This window comes from Antedon mediterranea, chromosome 10 (genome assembly GCF_964355755.1).
Source record: "Antedon mediterranea chromosome 10, ecAntMedi1.1, whole genome shotgun sequence".
NCBI classification, from domain to species: Eukaryota; Metazoa; Echinodermata; class Crinoidea; order Comatulida; family Antedonidae; genus Antedon; species Antedon mediterranea.
In genome coordinates, this window is record NC_092679.1 from 23,187,330 (window position 1) to 23,213,783 (window position 26,454).

The window sequence follows — 26,454 nt, forward strand, 5'->3', positions numbered from 1 at the left end:
GGACATTTTCATGCTCCAACAAAATGTGTCCTGAGTGAGAGCGTGTTGGACGTTGGACTACTGATCGTGAGACCGAGGTTCGTATCCAACTCTCGCCGCATTGCGTGTAACCTTAGGCAAGATACTTTACTTACGTTTGCCTCTCTCCACCCAGGTGTATAAATGGGTACCCGGTTAGAGATCAAGACACAACTTTGCGCTGATTACTAGCTGCATTATGGGAGTATGTTTCCATACGTGTTTGTTTAAAAAAAATGAATGGGGTAATAATGTTCAGCGCTTAGAGAAGCTTGCTTGTAGAGCGCTATATAATAATGAACTATTATTATTATTACATATACAGTATTGGCCCTTGTTCATTTAACCGTAAAGTGCCTTCTTTACAGGAGTTTCCCTGATCAATAAGGTTGTCCTACAGGAGGGACACTCACATTTGTTTGCACAATAACATCCACATTTTTCATGTTTATCACCCTGAATTTTGTAAAAATGACCAAAAGACCATGTCATGCCATATTGTTGACGTAAAAAAAGCTTATTAAAAGCTAATTATCTGTATCTTCAATATGGGTGAAATACAAGGCGCAATTTACAAATTATTCCAAATAGCAAAAATACATCCAAGCGTGTTATTATGGAAATCTGCCCAAATGCGTTTGAGAAAAGAATAATTTTTAGATCACGCCTAAGTTAGTTTACACCCTCTGTCGCATATTGCCAAATTCTGGGTTCTGAGCCCTTATTACTATTAATTTTGCATCATTATTTAATCATTCATATTTATCAGTATTTAAAGACACATCACCACCTTGCCAAATATTTGAACATTAATCATGTCATCATTAGGAATGAAATAAATTGCATGTTAACCAATATCAAAAGTGTTTTAAACCAATCATCAATCATTCTGTAGACATATTTCATTCTTGATAATGACATAAATTAATGTTGAAACCTTTAATCTTTTGATTTGTATTTCATTACTTTTCTTTCTCTATGTATTTGGAGTATGTACATTCTCGTTATGATTAGTGGACGTTTCGGATATCGTATGTACAGTATGACCAAGAATCCCATGGTAGTATAATCTCACCTCCTGCTTTACGCTAATACGTATGCAGGTATCTGTAGGGTAGGAAGGGGGGGGGGGGAGGGGCTACTATGTACCTCCTTGATGTATTTTTGGACATGAACACATCATGGGGTGCATGATAACTTTCTACTAGACCACAAACATTATACATTGTTCTATACACTATTTTGAGATGGTAGGGGTAGTTGGCTACTCCGACGTGCTAGTTCACACACAGCCACTGTGGTGGACAGATGAGAGAGCATCTTACTGACATGATATGTAGTTGAAAAGTCAAACATCTGCGTCCACAGTACCATATGTAATGATCCATTGAATTCAATTGGCACTATACAAGAACTCGTAAATTACATTTATTTGTTTTCGAATCAATTCAAACAGATTATAACCTCCACTAATAAGTTGACTGGGTAGCTCCTTTCTAAAAGCAAGTTTCCTATTATGATATTTTTAGAAATCTGCTCAAATTGACAAAAAAATCAACAATCCCTTTCACACATCAGTGCATCTCATACATATATCACAATGAATTCTATGTGAACGCTCTTCCTGCTAAACATGATATTCAATATTGTATATATATAGTATATATAGTAGGGTAAATTGTATTATAGGTACGCTGGAGGTCAAGGTTATAATACATATTCATGATTTAAAATTAAATTTAAATTAAACTTATAAATAATCATGTATTATATTTTATATATATAGTAAATTCCCATTTATCCGCAGAAACTTTTATTATATACTATTATTTTAAACGTATGTGAATGTATAAATCTTAATAAACTTTATATTTTTTAATTTTTCAACACCTATATTGTTTAGAACATTTCAACACAATGTATAAATACAATTATCAACATCCATCTGATGTATGGGATGACTACTAAAAATGGAGAATGTATAATTTGCCTTGGAAATAAAAATATTATATGGCTTTGCTTTAATTGCAAAGTACTTATACATAGAGACTGCCTGTTACAATGGTGGAATTACAAAAATAAATATTTATATTTATGTCCACTGTGCAAAATCAACATGGTAGAAACTCTATAATTAAATTAAATATATAAATCTATAAAAATTTCAATTAACATCAATTAAATTAAATATTAAATTATAAAAATGTATTCAATAACATCAATTAAATTAAATATTAAATTATTAAAATGTATTCAATAACATCAATTCAATTAAATATTAAATTATTAAAATGTATTCAATAACATCAATTAAATTAAATATTAAATTATTAAAATGTATTCAATAACATCAATTAAATTAAATATTAAATTATAAAAATTTATTCAATAACATAAAAAAAAAAAAAAAATGGGTGGGCCATCCCTTTTTGAAAGGTTGTGCAGTTTTTTAAACTAAACTTGTTAACTTTGTTAATATTGTGCACAAAATGAAACATAATACATTTGCTATATTTTAATCAAAACCTTTTTTGTGCTTTTAAATGTGTGAAATGGATTGAAAAAATGCCATGCCACAGAATCCAGTAAAATTTTAAATAATAATAATAAATTTGAAGTATTTCAAATTTTTTTAAAGAAATACAAGGTTTACTCATGGTTATTGAAGAAATTTCTAGGAATTCATTCAATCTGATTAATTTTTTATTAAAAGCTATCCGAGTATATTGTATATATCATGTCCATACAGTAACACTGCTGTAAAACCAGAAACTTTCATGCATTAAATTTTCATGTTTTTGGGGGACAATTTTGGTTTTGGTTTTTATATTAACTATCTGTAAATACAATTCTTTACGTTAAAATATTCATGAATACAAGTCAAAACGTTGCACACATTATGAATGCTTTACAGATAATACATCTTTATTAATAGTGAAAATACTCAATTAATTTCACAGCGTTGCGTCTGTAGATGTGGTGCCATTGACGATGTCTAAATATTACTGGACTGTCTTGCTTAACTTGCACTTTAACAAACTTACAGACTAAATAATATAATCTAAAATATTTAATATAAAGCCAAGGTTAGAAAGATAAAGATCAGAAAGAGACAGATTAGTACGGCTTCACTGTGGGGTATTTGTAAAAGATTCATATAAAGAATTTATTTCAATTAGATAATTTGAATGAAGGTTGTGGAAAGTTCCGGTTGTTGTCAACTTTCCACATATTTACGAAAGACTTAATATCTTGTCTGATAGTTTCCAATTTGTTAAATAACAAATTACGCTACTTCATCATCAACAAAGTACAAAAGTTAGTTTATATAAAACAGTTTGGCATTAAATGTCAGTTTTAAAAAAGGGTAGTGAATGAACATCATTCGGAATTTTAGTTGCTTTAAGATTTTATTATTTAGAAGGATTTTTTCTCCAGACATACAGAAAATTCATGTCAATGAAAACCACATCATCAAATTTACAATTGTTGTAAAGTTTTTGGAAAGTTTTGATCACAAGAGGGCTCACTTCAATTTTAATTGTCTCATGGTGATAAACATCATCAAACAAATAGAGAAAACAAAATACAGTTGATATGCTTTCAAGTTCTGATGTCCCTGAACAATTTTTAAAAAGTAGGTGTACGAAGTATACTAAAAAGGAATTTATTTAACCTCGGAACCCATAACCAAGTGGATATACTGAATAAATGCAAACCATTATGCCTATTTGAGAAACGGAGTAAAAACCAATTGCGTTATTCTTGGTAGTAAAAAAAATGTAATATGACATAACTACCTCTCCTTTATTCCAACATTCAGTGCAATATATTGATTTTGTTTTTTAATTTGATTTAATGTCTTGTGTTAAATACAAAAAAAGAAAAAAAAGAAAACTATTACTAGGCCAAAATCAAGGTAGAATAGACTATACGCTATTATTTTCTTTTAATGCTCAATTACCAAGCTTAATCATTCAACCTTCTAGCAGTTTGCGTGTCAGAACGCAGCCTGTCCCACAAGATGGCTTAGGAAGTGTGTCCCTCGGCTACACCTATGTCCCACCATGAGCTGCGCCTGCTTATTTCTAAGGCGGAAACCTATTTAATACCCTTTCAGAACCACGGCCAATTACTGCAATCCTGAAGTGGAATTCAACTACAACGGTACAGTTTAGACTCTTCCTGTTGTGTGATTAACACACTATTAAAACACGTTCTATTGGGAAATAAATCTTGTTTGTTTCTCTTTGAGGTAAATACAGTAATGGTTGCTAAACGCTTTCATCTGAAACAAATTAATGTAATCAGCTTTTATATTTCCTTCAACAGAGAATGGAAATTGCATCGGTCTACCAGGAAAAAGGTGCTTAGAGGCAGATGTACTAATCTCATAAGCGTTGCTTTGAATAATTGAATTCAAATTCTACACATTTCTTGTAACAACAGATACAGTAAACAGATTAATTTTTTATTTTAAAAATGTACCATAGAATTTAATATTTTTTAATATTAATTGTCCTTTAAAAATGATTTATAAAACTACTTTGAAAAGGCCATTTTGCAGTTTTAATAAAGTCATTGACATTCAAAAAAAATAATAGTTTTCCTTTATAAAGACAAAATAAATGTTTAATTTAACTAAAAACCCATTGTCTAACAGACAATTATTTTTGCCCTAAATTACATGTTTTTTTTAAAATGAAAACAATCATTTGATGGCAATTTTTTTTTCAGAGGGACAATATATCTTTGTTGTTGTTTATTTTGTTTGGTCGAATAACTATAATGAAAAAAAAAAAATCAAATAAAAAGGTAGTTGGCTGGCTACCTTATGACTTGGCAAATGTAAAAATTAGGCAAGGATTCATCCTCACACCTTCCTGTCCAAAGGACATGTGCATGGCTTTGATGCCATATTACTTCCTGTCACACACGTATCTATCATCAATACAAAGCTTTTGACAATTTTGGTTTTGGTCTCCGTCAAAATACATAATCTTTACGCCAATACAATTTCCTGCCACCTACTGTCTATCCTAATTATCAATATGTTTAAAAGGTTGATAGAATTTGCATTAACTGATAATAACAATTGTGCTTTCGTATAAAGTGGTTTTTTTAAAGCAAAAAGTTGGAAATTACGTAAAACAGCATTGGTTTCACTCCTGCCTGTACAAGATTGTATCGCTTGCAAGATACTTCACACACATTGCCTTGACTTTGAAATAGTCTTTAAAGACTTTAGTCATTGGTACCGTGTACACACGATACTAGAAATGAATAGAGGATCATCACACTACACTGTGGCTGCCATTGGTCCATAGATGACCTAATCAAATTCCTCAGATTCCAATCAAAATCAAACACATAAGTGCACGTTTACATAATGCGCGACAAACTACTTTGTTTATCCTTTTTCGCAGCATATTCAACTTTCTAACTTCATCACTCTAGTCAGTTCATTAACCAGACGATAGTGACAGTCCCAAAATTGGCCAGACGCTTTGATCTATTATTAGCATCACTTGAGAAGAAGTGCCCACACAAGTTCCCCTTCACAAAAAATACACTGTCACAGTTTATTGGCAACGATGTTTTAAAAAAAGTACAATTAAAAATTGATAAATAATTTGAATTTGTAACTTTTCAAAGAAATCAAACATAGTATAGTTTAGCATAGGCCTTATTTTTATTTTACTTTATATCACATGGACAGATTACCGATAATAAATAATTTTCTGTCCCATCAGATAGGTGGTAACTCTCAACACAGGGGCTTTGTAAACCAGGTCACCGGGGTAACCCCCTAATCATCTTGAATGATGAACTGGGTTCTTTAAAGTGCATATGGGAAAATTGTGTATATTGGAAATATGATTCCACCACCTACAAGCCAAGTCCACCTCAAACGCTTGTTGATATTGATTTAGGCTATTTAAGTACAGTAACCAGCGCGCCTGCCTTAACCTCTAAGCCATTTAAATATTTAAATATCTTCATTCATTCATCTTCTTTATATTTATATATATTGCACAATCAAAAAATGTTCCAATAACATTTTTCATCTAGTCACAGCTGATAGTTGATATAAACTGTCATGTTAAAAAGAATTAAGTCAAATGATTGAACATTGATTTAAAAAGTTCATAGACATGTAGAAAAAATATCAGACAGTCAAAGAGTTGAATAATCACACTATAAGGATGAGTGAAGACTTGTCTTTGGCAGGGTGGTATCATTGATACAATGTTGGACATATGTTATCAATTTTGAATCAGTTTATATTGACAAATGAAATCCTATTGCAAATATTACAGACTATTTTTTCCTTTTTGGAGAAAACTGGTACATTTGGATGGTACTGTATTTGTGTGGTATAATATATTGAATGTTTTAATGCATGCCAATTAACAATTAGAAAATACATTTCGTTTTTGTGGTAAAACTTGTCAAATAAAAATTTAGTAGTTGTGTAAGTTGCTACATTAGAAAAACTAAAGAGCAATGCGCAAAGAGATGCAATATAGGAAGACAAAGAGGAGTAAACGAGTGAAAGTAGTAACTTCTCTGTCTACACTATCAAACTAGTTTGACAACAAAATTGTGATGTTCCTAAATAGGGTAGTGATATGCTCAAATATGGTAGTGACATGACATCATCATGTCCATATATGGACATATAACATGTCATATAAATTTTGATAGTGTAGACAGAGCTTTAGAGATTAAAGTGTCAACAAACATAAATCTTCTTTTCATTGAAACTAAGTTATAGCATATTTTAATGGGGTTTTTTTTCAAATATGTTCACAATTCCTTATTAATATCAATATTCTTAAGACTTGTGACAGTACTTCATATTTGATAGCATAAGTCAGTAGTTTCTTGGTAAAATTCATAATTGTTTTGACACGTACGATAATAAATAGAATGTGATTAATGGTTTGGATATAATAGCTCCTTGGATTGAAAAAAAATGTTTACAAGTCAATGATCCTTCTCAATCTCAGTTCAATGTATACAATTATCTCAGTTTGTATTGTTAATCATATATACCTCTACTAAAGCTCTGTCTACACTATCAAACATTATGTGACAAAAAAATGCGATGTGCCCATATATTGTGGATGGTGTCATATCACTACCATATTTGTGCATATCACTTCCATATTTGGACACAGCACATCAATTTTGAAAAAAATCCCAAAAGGAAAACAAATCTATACAGATGTACCGAGTATCACTTGAGAAGGTAAGAATCAACTTTCACTTAAAACATGTATGGCACCAAATGCAATTCCAACCCTACATCATGAGCAACAATTGCATTGGCAACACAGTTATCAAACACAATGGACTTCAGTATTTGGAAACAGCTTTGTTTCGATGATGCACAGAATTTGTTTTAATAGCTCCCTCTATGTTAGATATATTTTTTTTAAAGTGTTTTAACAACCATTTCAGTCTCCCAATATTCATTTGGGCAAGTTGGAACCGGGCTCAACCTTAAAAAACAGATGGTCAAAGTTCATTGGTTATGTCATACTTACCGATTTATCTTCTGAACCAGTTGCAATGTACTTTCCACATGGACTGAATGCAAGCCCACACGGATGAACACGATTCTGATGCCCTTCAAGTCTCTTAACACACCTACAAAACAAACAACGTAAGGGTTATTGTTCGTAAAACATAAAACTCTTACCATGCATGGTACAAAACGACACTAAAATAACAATTGGTCTAGCCTCATGTTTTACAGTGAATAATTTGAATAAAAGAAATAATTTATGGTTTTATAATACTCGTGCAATAGAATAGAACAAAATAATTCCATTCAGTAAAAGAAGAAATGTTCTATTTTCACCTCATGATTTGTACCATTGCACTCATAATACATTCATTATTTGTATAATATTATTATAAACACCTTTGGTAAAACTTTGAAGTGAAAACGCAGGAAATCAGAAAGGTTATCAGAAAAAAAGTAAAAAGAAAGTGCATTGAACCAAACGTTGGGCGAGAAAAAGTAAGTCAAAGGTGAGATTAAAACATGTTCTATCGTCTCTGTCACTGGTTACAACTTACCACATCATCGTTAACATGGTATCTGTACACGAACAGTGTACCTGACAGGAAATATGATTATACTGAAAGTCGTAGGCGCTAAAATCCCATTGTCACACTTGACCGACAGTGGCTAGTATCAAAGTGGACAAAATACTTAGCTATAGTTAGTCGCGCGTGACATCGACCGCACTTCCATTAAGGTAGTTGGCAGCATTAAATTTATATTTGGTTTTGAAATAGGTACTACTGTAAAATATTATATATATGCAGAGAATTGACAGGACAACTGAATCATATACTGTACATTCCTAAATGCACAGAAGATATGTTTTACATAATATTCATCTCAATTGTTTTACATTCTCTTTTACAGTTGATTTTAACGTACCATTTACAAAATAATTTTTTAAATACCATTATTTCCTCTAAAAATCCTGTATAAAATGTAAAATTCCAATGTAAATCATTAAATATGTAGTTTGTAATGATGACAAACCCAATTTAGACTGTCTGTCTGAGAGAAGAAATTCCTCAGTCCCGTCACCAACAGACACCCTGAGTGTATCGGGTTCAAAACAAAAACGTCCTAAAGTAAATTTAATTTAACTTCAGTTTCAACTTTCTGAGATCACGTTCATTTCCCATAGAAAGAGTTGTTCGAATTAAATTAAACAGATGTAGAAAATAATGCACAATTAATGATGATTTAAAAGTTAATTTTGAATTAAACCCATCTTAATTCATTAAGGTTGAGTGAAAGAAATAGAAAGCATACGCCACGATTGAAAAGGCCAACAACAGCAGTTTGAGGCACCACAGGGTCTAGAGAATTTAAGGTGGTATTACTCAAATGAAATAAAAAGCAAACATATATATACTGCCAAATATATATATATATATGCAGTAACTTTAATAAATACCTAGCAATAACATTAATAGCAGTAAAGGGTCAGAATAATTAAAGAAAAATCTATTGGAGATTTTAGTATTTTTTAAAACTATGAGGAGGCGCATTCAGGCTTAGTTAAAACCACAACGAAAATTAGCGATTGTTCCATTAAACAAACTGAGCAGTATATCAACTAAAGAAAGCTAGAAAGTACAATTCCTGCCATATTAGCAAAAGTTTGTATTAACAACTTGTCTACAAAGTCTCTCTATAGGTGATAACTGTGAAGTTTCAATTCAAGATGTTCCACACAACTTAAAGTCAGTCATAGTTATACTGTGCATCTTTTTCTGAGAATGTTCACAGAAGGACTTTTCAACTAAACAGTATACCTAAATATCCACTAAAAAACTGTTGGTGGGTCTAACTGGTAATAATGGAGAAACATGGTGACTGGTCAAACATCTGTTATCTCTGGTCCAAATCCCTTAAAAGGTTGTTTTTATGTTGAACTCAAAGTGATAATGAGGCTACCCATCTATCTTTCCAAACTAATTGTAGCTTTTTGGAAAACATTATCACATCACCAAATAATATGCTAATTATAAACATGCCATAAAGGATCGATTAGTATCGCAGGAAGTGATCGTAGTGACTCAATTGATTATGGGAAAAATTCCTTTTCCTTGGTTTTCTAAAGCTCTGTCTACACTATCAAAATAGTTTGAAAAAAAAGTGTGATGTGGCCAAATATGGTAGTGATATGCTATGGTATAGTGATATGACATCATCATATCCATATATGGAAGTAGACAGAGATTTAGATTTAAAATAGAGTTGAAAATGTGCATCTCATCCTATGCTGCATGTTGCCACGTAGCCCACGTGAATTTGTGGTAATTGCCAAATCTAATAATGTATCAACATCCAGAAATAGAAATGCAAATTGAAAATGTACATCCAACACATCATGTGACCTGTTAAAGTCCAAAACAATCAGATCAGCTCAAAGGTAAACCCTTTAAACTGGTGAGAAATGTTTAACTTTCATGAATGGCCATTCTCTCTCCCACCCATGAGATGTGTATCTAACAATATAAATCAGGTACTTAAAATGTCTAAAGATTAATTTTCAGGTAATCTTCTTGGCGATTACTTGAATATGGTTTATCATGGTGTCTAATATTAGAGTTGTCAACAATAGTTTTACTCTACATTTATTGAAGCCTATTTGGCAAATCAACAGTGTTAAATGGGGTCATTATGTGTCTCATATCAACACTTGTTATCCCTTGAATTATGTGATAAACATACGTCTTGCTAATTAAACATTTTCTTAATGATATGCTGATTAGTAAAATCCAATTGAGAATTCTACACTGTGAATTGTGCCATGAACTACTTTCCCCTCTATGGAATTATGTGATCAAAATGTCTAAAAATATTAATTATTAATGTCATTTTTGTGCTTATAAGTTAAAATTAGTAAGTAGATAATGCAAAAATTAAAAATGATTTTGCTTAAAGTAACCTTTTTAAAGTTTTGTTGAGCTTTTAATGATCCAGAATAATAATATCATTTATGGGTAAATTCACTTTTATAACAGTGGCACTCTTAGACTTGTCCGAGGTCTGTAGATAAATAATCAAGAATTTGATCTTAAACCAAAAGTTCAATCTGGCATTGGACATGTTTACCATCTCCAAAAATGATTGAAAACAATTTTAAAAAATCAATTTAATAAATAAATAAAGTAACTTGTACTTTATATTAGGTAAGATTTAAATAAGAGTTAATACAAGAATTAAAACCGTTGAAAGATACACATCAGTCAGAAGTGTAACTGTCAATATCTAATCAGTTTTCACAAAATTATTGCAAAAACGCTGTACAATCAATTAAGCAGCCCAACCCCTTTGTCGTCACATTTAGGAAATAGCATGGAAGAAATACGCGTAAAGGAAGAAGAGTTAAGAGCTGTGTATTTAAATTTGGCAGCGAGAGGAAGTGGTTATAAATAGCGCAGGTCATCATCACGGGAGATGATTTCCCTTTCACAAGACTTGCGTGCTTGTGTGGTCGCTTAGATGACTGTGGACAATAACCAATCACAGGTTCAATCCGTAAAGATTATAAACAGATTACTACGCTTAATCAATTACAGCTTGACTCTAATTGGAAAGAAAACTAAAGATTCAAATTTTCAAGGGTATAAACTAAAAGTATAATCAAATAATCAGTAGAATGATTAATCTGTGATTTGTGAAAGAGCATGGATGCCTGACCATCAGGGAGTAGGTAGAAATTGCATAAAACTAAACTAATTGATACAATGTCCTACAAATATAATATCTTTGACCTTTATGCAACCTGAAAATGTGATTGCAAACATTATCTCAATACCCATAGATTGAAGCATTTAGGCCCTTTGAGAAAAATTGGTCTAAAACACATTTTTCTTCTTGTGGAATTGGAATATTTGAAGGTGGCCACATGTTTTTGGAAGTAAATTACTAAAGCAGTAGTAATGTTAGTAAGAAATGAATAATAAAACATAAAGAAACCAAACTTCAATTGAAGACACGTCACTGGGATTTCTTGTTGTTCTAGGCAACAAAAAACAGTAGTGTAAATCAGACTAGCTATCAAAACAACACTATATTGGACTAGCCAACAAAACATTAGTGTATACTGGCTAGCAAAGCAACACAAATGATGGCATATAGTTTTAAAAAAACTGAGAAAATAAAAGGCTATGCCATGGTTTTCATGAGCTTTTTTATAATATGATTCTTAATTGATAGACATTACCCAGACAAGTAGTTTGTAATTATTAATGATAGCATTTAATTGAACTTGTCTATGTTGGAAAGAAGACCTGATAGAAACATGTAACAAAGTGTGAAAAGAGCCTAAGGCAGTTGTCTGCGACTGTATCAACAGTTCTTTTTAATTTCCTTCTAAACTGTTTTTTTCACAACAATTAAATTAGTTACATTATAATACATTGCTATTATCAATTTGACAGGCATAGGAGAAATTTCAAACCATACAGATAATGATATACTGAAGATTAATCAATTTATAAACGGTGAAGATGAGAAAATCTGTGAAAATGATAAAAAGTTGCCGGTAGAGATGTTATATGAAAAATGCTTATCATATGTAATTGAAAAGCATAATTTTTAAAATAGAAATTGTTTCTTGCTTTTCTGTGACATATTGTTATCACTTACAAACTCAGACAACTTCTTTTTTATTAGAAAAGAAAACATTATTAATGTTCATGACGCAAAACGACTCCACAGGAAATGTTTTGATAATGACACCATTACGATAACCCAGATGATTTCAACCTAACAGAACAGAATACATCAATCAAAGCTGTCACTCAGCTACTAAGTCTGTTTTCAGCGCAGCTTCCCCCCTCCTGGATGTGGTATTGAAAGAATTAAAAGTACCTGTCTGTGCGCAAGTCCCAGATTTTGATGGCGTCAGTGATGGCTGATGTCGCAAAGAGGTCGTAAGCTGATGACGGATGAGTTACATATGCCGAACCCTGAAAAAGGAAAATATAAAACAAACCATTACTTTAACAGCATTGTATATTCAAATGAATTATTTGTTGTTATAACAAGGCATGGATAAACCACCAATATTTACATGTATATTACAAAATGTATCGATTTCTAATAGTTTCTAATCAATTGTGTAGATTTTTATTCCTGGTCATTGTTTCTTGACTGTTATTTGACAGATTTATAACAATAATTAATAATAATTGTCTTTTGTATAAAAAACCACAAGGCTCAAACTAGGTACGAAAAAGTTACATCTTTTCATATGCCATGCGAAATAGATGCGTTTTCAACAACTGATTGAAGATGTCAATAGAATTGGCATTATTGATTGATCAGTCAGTAAATGTATGTCTACGTGTTCTTGGTTGGAATAGTTAGAGATCTTGAATGACCAAGATTATCCATCTTTTAAATTTGTTTATCAAAAATTTGGCATCTTTAATACTAATATTTTACTAGTACATTAAGAGCACTATTCTTTTTAATGCCAAGCCATGTATAAATTAAGCTTTTTATTATAAATTAATTTAATACGTTGTCATTAGGAGTGTCTATCACGGAAGAGGCTGTTTGCCAAAGTATTTATAATTTCAGTTATCATCATAATAAGTACTTAAATTTGATATAATGTATAGAAGTGCTTTCTTAATTCTAAAATCAGGTGATGTTATTTATTTTGTTCAGAAAAAAAAATATACATTGTACATTGACTTGACCAATGGGTGACTTGTAAGTTTTAGCCAATCATTGGTATAGCAACTTAATATAAAAAAGGGAGAAATATAGCTGTGGTATATTTTTCTATTATTCATTGGTAATTGTATTATGTTTTGTGTGGTGCAATGGTTAGAGCAATCAAGAAGTTCTGGGTTCAAGCTCTGGTCTGTGGCTATGGTTTGCAGCGCCTCTGCCTTAACCGCTCAGCCACTCTACTCAACTAAGCTTCAATTTTGAGTTTACATTTTATGAAACAATTACTTATAAACCATGTCATGAAAGCTTAAAGACAAACGAAAAACTTAAGTTATATTAATACCATTGACTTTAGGTGTGGATAAAAACGAGTTCAAAGATGAAGTATTAAAAGACTTCTTGAATGCAAGAGGTTGATAACCTAAATATTAGTAACTACTTTTCAATACTTTAAGACTTAAGTCTGTTATCACATGGACACAATTTGATAAGCTAATAAAGACTTTTGGCTTAAGTTCTATAATTTAGAGGTAACGTGTTAAGGAAATAAGTAATTAGGAACAAGGAGCATTAAGAAAGTAATTAATGTACATGCATCGTTAGCATATTATTATTAAAATCCTTTTTTTTTATTAAAAATAAATCTAAAAATACATGACAACAAACAAATGGCGTTTAAAAGTTTGCTGCAAAGAAGAGAAGAGAAATTTTGAAAATGAAATTAGTACTGTATAACAGCGCCACCACAATGATACTTTACTTGATTTTGTTTGATAACATGTATTGTGCGCTCATGCACGTCATTGGTAACTCGTATGCTCTTGCCGACGTTCATGTCAAACACTTCCAGAGACTTGTCTGAACCTGCACATAAAACAATATCTTTACAAATAGTTAAGGTTAATTTCAACTATTGTTGTATTTTCCTTTTTTTAATATCATACCTCAATTTTGTTCATGTTCATGTGCAACACACACAAATGTACCACAATATAATACAAATGAAAGCAACTCAGAAACTGAGTGAATAAAGTACCAGGAATAGTACATTAAGAACACATAAACTATAGTTCAAAGTCTATTTCCAGATGATACATTTCAAGATATCTATGACAAGATGTAACTTTAGTTAAATCTGTTCCTAATCTTTTGCACTTTTCTTAATATACAAACACACAGTTGATTGTAATTATGCAAAGCAAAGTTGAATAAAAAACATGAAAATCACTCATGACTTGATAAAGATTGAGGAGAAAATAAATATTCTACTATTGGATCAACCAAAATAAAACTTTAAGAAACTACCACAACAACATCATGAAGTGAAATTGATCATGATCAACACTACCACAGGTTCACACAAAACATCAAAAGTAAGTTGATCATGATCAACACTAGCACATGTTCACACAAAACATCAAAAGTAAGTTGATCATGATCAACACTACCACAGGTTCCATAGTAAAAGTTCATCATGATCCTCTGTACTACCCAAATTCACAATAACAAATCGGATCTAATTGGTTTGTTTGTAATACAGCGCAATTGTCTAGATAATTTCCTATCTACAAACACTGCTCTTCATCAAAAATGTATCAATCACAAACAGTTTAAAATAAATATAATAAATCAATTATCTAAATGGTTGTCTTGACGTTAATGACCCAAAATATCATGATTTGAAAATATAAAGGCATATACTTTTGAAACTGTTTTTTGTAAAGTGCAAAATGATAGTGGTGTGCCAATTTGTGAACAGGTGGGTAAAGGTACTTTTATATAATGACCACGATTAAGTGATGAGATTAAGTGATGAGATTAAGTGATGAGATGCCATATTTTGTTTGGTTCTATTATCTGTTTCATGTCTGCAAAAAGTAAAAACGGGTTGTAACAAGGTTGTAAACTGGTTGTAACAAGGTTGTAAACTGGTTGTAACAAGGTTGCTTAGTGTAAAATCACAGGAAAAAAACACAAATGAAAGGCCTGATTTTTGTTCTGAGATGTTCTTAGTTGTCAATGTTGCTGTTACTGCGTATGTGTATAAATTGCCTTTGTATTCAACTGGATAAACAGAACAGAACAGAACAGAAAATAATCCAACAGCACCTCAACTATACTTGATCCAGAGATCTTGAGAGGTTCGCAAATGAATGTACTGTAACAATTTGGATAGTACTACTTGTTAAAAGTTATAACAATTTATGTCAGTGTGAAGAAGTTTAGCCATTAAATGCTTTTGAAAATCGCAATCGCATACATCTCCCTAGTTGTAACCAAGCTCCACATGAGAACAACTTGTAAGACCAAGAATAATCAAATTGCTTTACACTATGTTTATGACCATGTTTTTATTGAAACTACTATTTACTTGCTGAACTATGACATTTACATGCTGAACTACAACATTAAATGATGACAAAACTACTGGGTGTGACACGACCTACAATCCTTAGATTAACTGTTCTTGAGTGAAAGTCAAAATGTGGATACTTGAAAAACTGTCTGAATCACAATGTGTTATTAATTATACCATAAATTAAGACGTAATTTATTTACAAAAAAATGAAAGCATATTTTTAAAAATATTGATTCATTTTATCCCTTTGGAGTTGCGGATCTAGTGAACTACTAAAAAAATTCAGTTGGGATCTGGTGACATTTTAAATATCAACAAAATCTTGTGTGACAATTTCTATAGCCAGTCAGGCTACTGTCTTTGCGTCCAAATTAACCACTACACTGTCCCTACAACATCTAATTTAAGGTCACAAACTACAAATATTATGTAAAAATAAATATTATACAGGCCTTTTAATTTGTCTTTAAAAAAACTGTTTAAAATGTGAAAAATAAGTTTATTCTAATAATGTATGTAAATGCCAGCATGCATTGTTCATGAATTGAAGTTTTTGTAATGCACCTAGTTTTGGTCAGAAAAAGTCCATTAAGGGAAAAGTAATGAAAAAAATGAATGAACTGAAATTTTGAAAAAATCTCACTGAAATCTACTATCAATTTGAATTCAATTCAATTCCACTGAAATCTACAATCAATTCCACTGAAATCTACAATCAATCCCACTGAGATATGAAATCAATCTCACTGAAATCTACAATCAATCTCACTGAAATCTACAATCAATCCCACTGAGATATGAAATCAATCCCATTGAGATATGAAATCAATCCCACTGAGATATGAAATCAATCCCACTGAGATATGAAATCAATCCCACTGAGATATGAAATCAATCCCACTGAAATCTACAATTAATCCCACTGAAATCTACAATCAATCCCACTGAGATATGAAATCAATCCTACTGAAATCTAGAATCTCACCCATTAATCCTGATGGGAATTCTGGTGGCATAACCGTCATTTTTTTTTTTTTGGCGGAAGCAGAACATTTGAAAAAGTGCATAAACTGAAATAAGGTATGCTGATAAAAATGACATGTATGCGTTGTACAATTTATTACGATATAAACCACATTTATTTATTTACTAAATGATGCAATATAACCTAGATAGTCTTAAACTTGATCAATTGGTAATGATCGTTAATTGTGAACCGTGGTGAAATTATACACAAATTCAAGCTGTGGATAATTTTGATATCTTCCTTTATTTCATTAGGAAGTAACACCAATTTGGCAGCATTGTGTGGTTGTTGAAAATATTTATTTATTTTCAGTTGGCGCAATTGGGTAGCTCAACTGTCAATATTGAGAAATCAAATTCAATGAGAATTAAATGAATCCTTGAAATCATTTTACTAAACTTCCGTCAAATATTAAAATCATACAAACTTATGGTTTATTGTATTGATTGATTGATTGATTGTAATTGTAATACAATTTATATCTATGTTGCTTATAAAATTGCTTCACAATATATTCATATTTATTTGGCATAGTGGTTAGAGCATGAACTGTGTCATACCACCCACACACAAACATACACAATATTGTTTGCAGTACCCTGCCCTAACATGGAAATAACAATATATACTTTGGGCAAGTTTATATTCAATTCAAAGATATTTGGTCAAACATGTGGCTTAAAATTTCAAATTTAAATCATAATGTTTTTCCAATTAAAATCATAATGTTTTTCTTGCAATTGATAAATTAATAAAAGAGAACATTAATTCTAAATGAAATCCTAAATTTAGATTTATTATTATTCACATAACATAATGTAAATCATAATACAGCAGAACATGCTGAGCAGTAGTATTATTAGTAGTTTCCTGACATTGACAACTGCTAAATATTGTACTAAACTACCAACACCCCTCGGGACTAGCTAACCCTATCATCAAATAACCAACTCACTCACAAACGAAAGTGTTCGCAAAGTGCTGCCACTGATGACATATGTCAATGTGTGTCACCTGGTAGGATGTGCCCCCTTATGCTAGGTCTACTTGTACACCCGAGATAAACTGAAAGGCACAGGGAGGAATAAGACCCTGGGGCCGGTGACGGTAGTATTACACAGTAATGTAGGAGGGAACAGATTTTTAGAGTGTTGTGGAAATTGGAGAAGACATTTTAAAATTAGTGCATTTTATAAGAGCATTGTGATAAAAATAGAACATTTATTAATCAGTCTAATTAATATATAGTAAAAATATTAAATGTCACAAGTTTAATTTATTATAAAAATGCAAACATGGACATATAAAAAAAATATTATTTTTCAACTAATTGAATGTGTGTGTTGAAACCTTTAAAATATCATTTTTAAAACTGATACATTAAATAGAAACTGCAATTATTCAAATTAATTTGAAGAATAACACAACATTTATATTAATTACTAAACTACATCTTTCATTTTAATACAAATTATATTAATGATTTATCTAAATTATGATCCAGTAATAGAACATTATTAATTTCATTTTTTTGCGACTGAACTGAATCACAATTAAATTACTATGATTAAATGCTATTCTACACATAAGAGAAAATGAAGCTGCTTGTAATTTGTTGCTTATCAAATAGATTAGCAGACGACATTGGCAAATGACATTCTAAAGCAGACAACATAAGCAGACGACATTTGGATAGAAGAAAATGTTGGAATATTGATGATTATGAGGATATAAATGTAAAAGTAGAAGACTTGATTTAAAATGACATTTAATTGTAACCGATAGTAAACTTATGTTTCAAGTGACAAGGTTGAAGCAGACCAGATTTCACAAAGATCAGTGGACTAGAAGTTACGCATACAACCATGCTCATCATCCCCTAAGGGTCTCTTCGCGTCAGATAACTTCTACCAAACAGGGCTCATTTGTCTGTCCACCACAGTGGCTTAGATAAGATGAACCAGTACCAGTGGCGTAATATAGGACGTTAAGTCTCTAGATTTGGCACTCCTAGGGGTCCTTCAACACTGGGTAGTAGCATTGGGCTGCTCATACTCTAGGTCCTTTAAGCTCTGGGGTTCCTGGGTTTAGCCAGTGAGCGAAGATAGCTGTTACGCCACTGAACACTTGGGTAATACACTTCTCTTCCGAAAGATGCACTGGGTTCTTTATAGTGCACACGAGCCAGATATGCATGCTGGACCTCCAGTTGTAAGGATCTTTATCTGAAAAGACTTTATTGTTATACCACCAGAACTACATATGAACGAGGAGAGACTTGAACCTCTACCACATTTGGGTATGGTTTGAAGTACTCTTGCCATAACCTCTCGCCCACTCAACATTTTAACGACAGATGTTACTGTCACTATTATAATAAACTAAAACTTCATACTAAAGCAACCTGTTGAATATGTTGCTATAGAGTACTTAAAGAAATACAGCAAAACTTCCTATATGACAACATTTAATTAGATGTAATGCATCAAAAATATATCTCTACCAAGTCATGGACCTTTTAATAGGCATTTCAATTGAATAACGGAAAGATTTAAATTTAATTTAATGTAGAGGCATAAAATGTAAATGAACTTTTATTTTATGGGTTGCACGTAGCAACAACCAGGAAAGAACTTAACATTTTCTACTTCAAAAATAGAAGAGCACTTCTTTTGCGGAACTTTAAATGTTAATAAAAGGAAATACTGTATGAACTTATAATAAAAAAAATTTTTTAAATAACCACCATCAAAAAAGGTTTTTCCGCTCATGTTATGTAACTAGATGCGACGCAAGGATGTACGTGATGCAATTCATTTTACTAACTTGTGAATAGTTGTATTGCGTGTACGTTTAAGAGCATTATTCCTCCATGGTATAGAATAATCTTAAAAAATATGTCTCCATTCTATAAATGGAGTAAACAAACAACAAACTAACTCCATCTCATTTCTATACATATATTGCTACAAAGCACACCCTTGAAAAATGCCTCACGGATGACTATTTCCTTTATATAATCTCAAATTAAAATTACTGCATAGATGAATTAAAATTTTATTTAAAAGCATTTTACGGAAATATAATCAGGATTCAACTTAACTGTTGTCAACTCTTCAGGCCAACTTTGAAAATGTGATTGATACTTGTCACAATGTGTTAACAACAAACAGTTTAACCTTATATGGATACGGTATGGTACACAACAGTACCTTAAAACTGGGGTCGCTAAATTATCGTGCATGTGATATAAGAACAGATTTAAATATGCAACTAATGTATTGCAGGTCGTTCACCTTTTGAGCTCTCATTTCTTGGCCATAGACGCTAGGAATTGGTATTTATATACAATATGATTGACAAAAGCATGCGTTTAACAACCAATATACATAATTTATCATTATTTGGTCAATTTAAAAGTGGGCTTACATGAAACTCAACTGGTCAACATGAGAGGGTTCCTGAATATCAGTTAACCCACTAAGCTAAGCTGGAACATGAGAGGGTTCCTGAATATCAGTTAACCCACTAAGCTAAGCTGGAACATGAGAGGGTTCCTGAATATCAGTTAACCCACTAAGCTAAGCTGGAACATGAGAGGGTTCCTGAATATCAGTTAACCCACTAAGCTAAGCTGGAACATGAGAGGGTTCCTGAATATCAGTTAACCCACTAAGCTAAGCTGGAAATGAGGTGCAACAAATGAATGTACATCTTATGTTGATAATCCAAAACATTATGCAATAGTTTCTCTTTCACAAACTAAAAAATTGTTCTAGTCTAAAAAACACAAGTTAATAGATAATATTACCAAATCATCATCAATTTAAGAGTGTCTGATAACGCAACAATTTGTTGAATACCTAGAGACACTTTTTTATAGTTGTAAACACCTTTCGTGTGAAAATTGAGACCTAAAGGTTAAAAATCATTCCCTAGCGCTTTCAAATACTCTTTTTGGTCGTTTTTAACATTTGATGTCACGTTTGATAGATGTTAATGTGTTTGATTGCCTACTACATGTGAATAGCAAGAGTTTATATTACATTAAGTAAATTAGAGCAGAGATCTATTCCACTGGGAGTCTGTAGTGTGTAGGGGGTTAATCTATTAATTAAATTAAAATATTATGTTTAATCCGAAGATACAAAAAAAACACTGCAGTTTATTGACATCTGCTCTATGTTGTACCATGCATAGTGATAATAACAATATTTGTTAAGCGCACATATTCGCTCACAGCGCTTGTGGAAAACAAAAGGAAAACTAATCTGAACCTACAAAACTTCCAAATGTAGACAAAAATCCACATAACAGCATTCAGTTTACCAGCAATTTAAGGTACACAGACTGGCTAGCACATAACTTGTCACTCGTGCAGTTATGCAAGAATCTAACTAGACAAAAACACATAAATTACATATTGCTATAAGCAGAAAAAAGCAGATGTCTTTAGTAATAATAAACAAACAAATATAATTTTAATACAAAAACCTACATTAAATTTATATATTTATTTTAGCATTGACTGAAAGACAGAATAATCATTTTTTTATTGTTGCAAATACAAATGAACATAGATTGTCAGACGTTCAGCTTACACTAAGCATTGGCGACAACATACAGGCACTAATAAAATAAAGACGCAATGTCAGAAACATACAGGTGCACAACTATTAAAAAACATAAAAAGATTGGCCGAGTGTTAAACACATATATTTGGAATACTTGAACATGTCCACCTACACCACATAGAACAGGCCATAATTATCTAAGTGTAATGTCCTGCAACTTTCACTTGAATATAATTGCTGTTTTTGGCGCAATTATATAATTACTTGAATATCTCTTTCCTTGACCTTTTAAATTAACTATTCTATCTTTACGTATTCCTTTGACATCTGAAGTTAACCATAATAAACATAAAACTAAGTGATTTCATTTTCTAAACTTGTGTGAAACTTTGAAGTGTTGAAACTTGAGAGAGACGCACGTGTCAGGAAAAATAAACCTTAATTAGATATGAATTAGTTATCAATAAAATATCAATTACACGTTGGTAATTATTAAACTGCAGGTCTTCCTTTAATGAAAGATTACTTTTCAACTTATTGGGATTTATTCGTCGGTTACTAACTTTCATTTGGTTAGGGTACAGCTTTTGCCATTAACAGGCACATTGTAGAGAAGGAAGCCTAGTGTACAATATCATCCTTAATAAAATTACAAAATTGGAAAAGAGAAACATGTTTCAATCTTTTTTACTATGCTAAAGATGCCATACACACTACCTACTCGGACCAGCACTAGCCCTAATTGGCTGGGACAGTACTTATACTTCAATAAAAGTTTAAACCTATGAATTCAATCTTCTAAAAAGTTCATTTATTTATTGCATGTTCATTTTGTAAGAGTGTGAAAATCTAAAAGGCTAATTTCTTCATCAAGGATATTGGATTTATAAAATTTAAATCCATATGTAAAAAATATTTGTTTTTAGAAATACAAAACAATAAACTGTACAAATTTACAGTAAAGAAACTCTGTAGTTTTACATTTGAAAATTCCAAGAACACAAGGGAACATACACTACATTAAAACGTACTCATTTCAAAGAATTCTCATTTAGAATTCTGCGGGTATACTTAGCAAGTCACATTGTGCAAGAGAAAATGAGCACAACACCTCATTAACATAATGACATTAAATTTGTTTGTTTCTAAATTTGTTCAGTTGCAGCTGAAATGCTGAACCCAAAATCAATCAACATTTTAAATCAGTAATACAGTTTTCCAGTAAGAGAAAAGACCACATAAATTGTTTAAATATCCAATATGTGGTTTTTCGAATTGCGGGACAACTTATCCTAAGCTTCATTATTCAGATTCCCTCCAGTACAACATAATGGCAATGAGGCAAATATGACCCTAAATTTGGGGCAGACAAAAATATTTTTAATGGCAAAATTCCAATATATTAAAGAAACTGAAAAAATTTAATAAAAGTTTGTTTTTAAGTATTATTTGTTATTAACAATATTAAACACCCCTGTCGATAGCCTGCCAAAGACTGAGCAAAAAATCATTGAATTTCTATGGCAACGAGTCTGCCTAATTTATTACATAATTGAACATTTTTCCTGTATTTTTTGTTTACAAAGGTAATCATGAACAACAATATGTAAATGAGTTTAAAAGTGAAACATATTTTGACGATGATAAAAGCAATATGATCCATATTCAAATATTATTGAACTGCTATAAACTGTACTGTATTGTCTGTATAAAGTTAAATAATGAAATATTGAATTTTGTGATTAACTGTACTGTAGTGGGGTTAGCCTAACTTTGCTCAAGCCCGTAGTCGAGGGGTTTGTGGGGATGAACCTTTCCTGAAGTGCCCTTTTCAACTTAGGCATAAACTAAAAAAAAATTAAAGCTATTGTCAGCATCATTGGAGAAGACAATGCAAGATTTAAATGACAACAAAAAATATGATCACCTTATTTCCCAGAAATGTGCTCAAATAAAATCAATACTATGCTTTTGTATATGGTACTCTAACATACACTACATAGTACATTATACTTTATGCAATGATGATTTTGTTACACAGAAACAAAAATTCCCTTTTTTGATCCACTCACTAAAATGAACTGGAATGCCACATTATACAATATTGTAGTGTGTGTCTATTTTTATAAGACCCTATCTGAACTGCTTTCTAAACCCTAAAGTTAAAATATCAAGAGGCTTCAATAAGTTCAAAACAATTATCCACAGTATTACAGGCTTTAAAACGTCTATTTCTACAGTAGACTCACTGTCTCCAACATGTGCAATATAAAAGCTATCTGACTTCTACTGATAAAGCGTTAAATGTCGCCAGTATACAGGTACAAGGAGCGTTGGTCAAACGCCAAAATCTCTTCCGACTTATTCATTAAAATAAAAGCCTTTTGAGAAATAACGTTGAGGATGTCGACGAATCGATATAAGTAAAGAAAAACACTTTACACTTTGATTGTGAACAATAATAAATCAACTTATACAAAACAGAAGCTGGCTATCTGTCTGTTATACAGCAAGTTCACTGTTCAAGTCAAGTATAACAAAAAATTAGCTGTTATACATAGATTAAATATAAATTATAACATATAATAACTTTATTAAACATATCCAGAACGTCTTAAATGTTAAAATTAAAGTCTCACAACAACGTTTTATTGAACAAAGTGCATAGTGCCGAATAAACTGTTTATAACAAAAATATAATATTTATATAAACTGCATTTCAGCTTAATTTGTGCTCCCAAATAACTGTTTAAATCAGTGGTTGGTTGTTGACAAAAAAAGTTTAAAATACCCAAAATGCAATGCGCTCAGACAGTCAAACATTTACGATCACTTCACAAGTGTGCCACAGATTCTACTATATCGGTCTTTTGAATTGAGATGATATGTTGCAATATTTGTAATGTTAATTGTTTATGTATTCAAAATAATGTTTGGTCTATCTAAAGCTAAAACAAACTTACTATTTGGAATTTTTATAATACCAATATATTTTAAGCAAAATGTAATCTAGGCAATAAAAAGACCTAAAGTATACTCAAATGAGTTGTACACTATTCTAGAGGGCAAACTAGAAAAAAATTAATAAACTAAAAAATAAAACAATTGTTGAACCTTTAAAATAAGATTTTCTGAATATTTGAGTGCAATATATGATATCAAACGTCACTTTTAACAGCAGTACGTTTTCATAATGATGATGTCACAATAAAACACCTGTTCATAATATTGTGATTGTAGAGAGATTATGATATAACGTGTGTGTGTGTGTGGTTATGCTGCCTACGAATACAGTTCCTAGAAATAAATTATGTAGCACTTAGTGTATTTGAAGACAAGCATTTTCGCGACTTCATTCCTGTTTTCCGATAAATAGTAAAATTGTGTTTGATTGACAGGTAAATTCTTGATTAGAGTTTCAGAAACTTTTGAAGTTCAAAAAGTTTCTAATACTACATTCAACTTGGTGTTAAAAGCTTTGGTTCTGATATCTCCTATTTAATCACAATCATTGGAGTATGATTTCTCTTTTAATAGAATGTTGGTAAGGAGTGACATTGCATAGCCATGGACCAGCTCAGAAATGGCATATCAGACCCTCAAAATAATGAAGAGAAAATTGACTCAAAATATGTCAGTGGCAATAGAAATAGTGCTTTGAGCACGTCCTATGATGTGATTTAGAAATCTTTATGATTATTATTAAATAGTGAAAGAACACGTTTTGTTGACTCCCTTCAGACCCTCTGGATTTGGGTGACATCATTCTCAAGGCTCTTGAAGAATAAATCAGTGCCACAGTTCCATATAAGGACAGGCTAAAAGAGGCAGACGACTTTCAAGAGCTACGTGTTATTAAAAAAGGCTATAGAAAGAAGCAGACGTCATATAACTACCATATTTGAGTATATCACTACCATTTTAGGCACATTACATTTTGTTGTCAAATTTGATAGTGTAGACAGCTCTGTAGTGTATTATACATGTGTTGTGAATAGGGATTCTTGCTTAATTGATAAAAAACCAAACATTTAATACGAAAATGATAAAACCATAGCAAAGGATACAGGAGTAGAAGGAATTGATGGCACTTAGAGCTGTTATCTGCTTTCCTTGGGTAAGGTTGTATGAATTCACCAACTTGTAATGTGACTGACTCTGATACCTAAAAAAAAACAAACAAATTAAAATTGAATTCAAGATCCAATAATTGAATAAAGCTCTGCCTACACTATCAAATAAAGTGTGATGTGCCCAAATATGGTAGTGATATGACATCATCATGTCCATATATGGGCACATCACATTTTTTTGTCACATAAAGTTTGATAGTGTAGACATTTTGTAGGCAAATATAGGTACTGTATCTAAATGTTTCCAGTATCATAGGCAGATTCTATGATACAGTATCACATATTATGTAGAAATACAACAATGAGAATCAAATAAACTTTTAGGATATTGTTATGGTATTTAAAATAAGCAAGCATAGTATTTTTATCAAAATATTAAAAAAATAAATAAAATCAAAATATTGATATTTGTTTCATAACAGAGAGTTCATAGCACTGTTGATAAAATATAATTTTTATTTCCTGATATAAAAGATTAAATTATATTTCCTGAAAAATTGTCCAGAGTATAGAAATTAATAAACAGACAGATATTAAATTGAAGATATCCGCATAATAATAAAATCTTTTAAGATTAAAATTTGCATGTATAACATATATGTGTATTTTATTTCACTTTATACAGGTGTAATTTGTATTTCTTAGAACATTTTGTTTTAAATTATTCTCAATTTGTAAATAAGTGATCAAAAGTATAGAGAGAATCAATATTAGTCTGTCACATAACTAAAACATATTTATTTATACCTAAAATACTTTTATTTGTTTATTTAAAATTTATATGATCCACACTCAGCATAGAAAGCTTAAATTGAAATAGGACTTCTGAAAGGTAATGTTTCAAAGTGAAATAATTATTGTATTAGAAAGATCTAAAGATTTTAATATATTTTTGTTGAATCATACCACAATAATATGTCATAATGTTTACCACCACTTAAAATACCAGACAGATTTTTATCAAATAATTTTTTTTTTTTTTTTTTGAGGGGCCTAACTAAATATTTAGAGATGACATCAAGATTGCACTACATGAGGTAGTACAAATAGGCCCACAAAGAAATTTACAATTTATGACATTTTCTTTTTATGGTTAATAAAATAAA

The 26,454-nt window shown here is 31.2% G+C and overlaps 1 protein-coding gene across 1 annotated transcript in view; it reads right to left on the reverse strand.

Moving 5' to 3' along the window:
- LOC140061326 (WD repeat-containing protein 27-like) overlaps positions 1-26,454 on the reverse strand; it is a 62,124-nt gene that overhangs the window by 15,830 nt on the left and 19,840 nt on the right. The window contains exons 18-21 of the mRNA XM_072107835.1: positions 25,283-25,380; positions 14,016-14,137; positions 12,443-12,540; positions 7,572-7,674 (exon numbers count right to left, since the gene is read on the reverse strand). Of these exons, the coding sequence (XP_071963936.1) occupies positions 7,572-7,674; positions 12,443-12,540; positions 14,016-14,137; positions 25,283-25,380 (421 nt within the window). The remainder of the gene's footprint in view (positions 1-7,571; positions 7,675-12,442; positions 12,541-14,015; positions 14,138-25,282; positions 25,381-26,454) is intronic.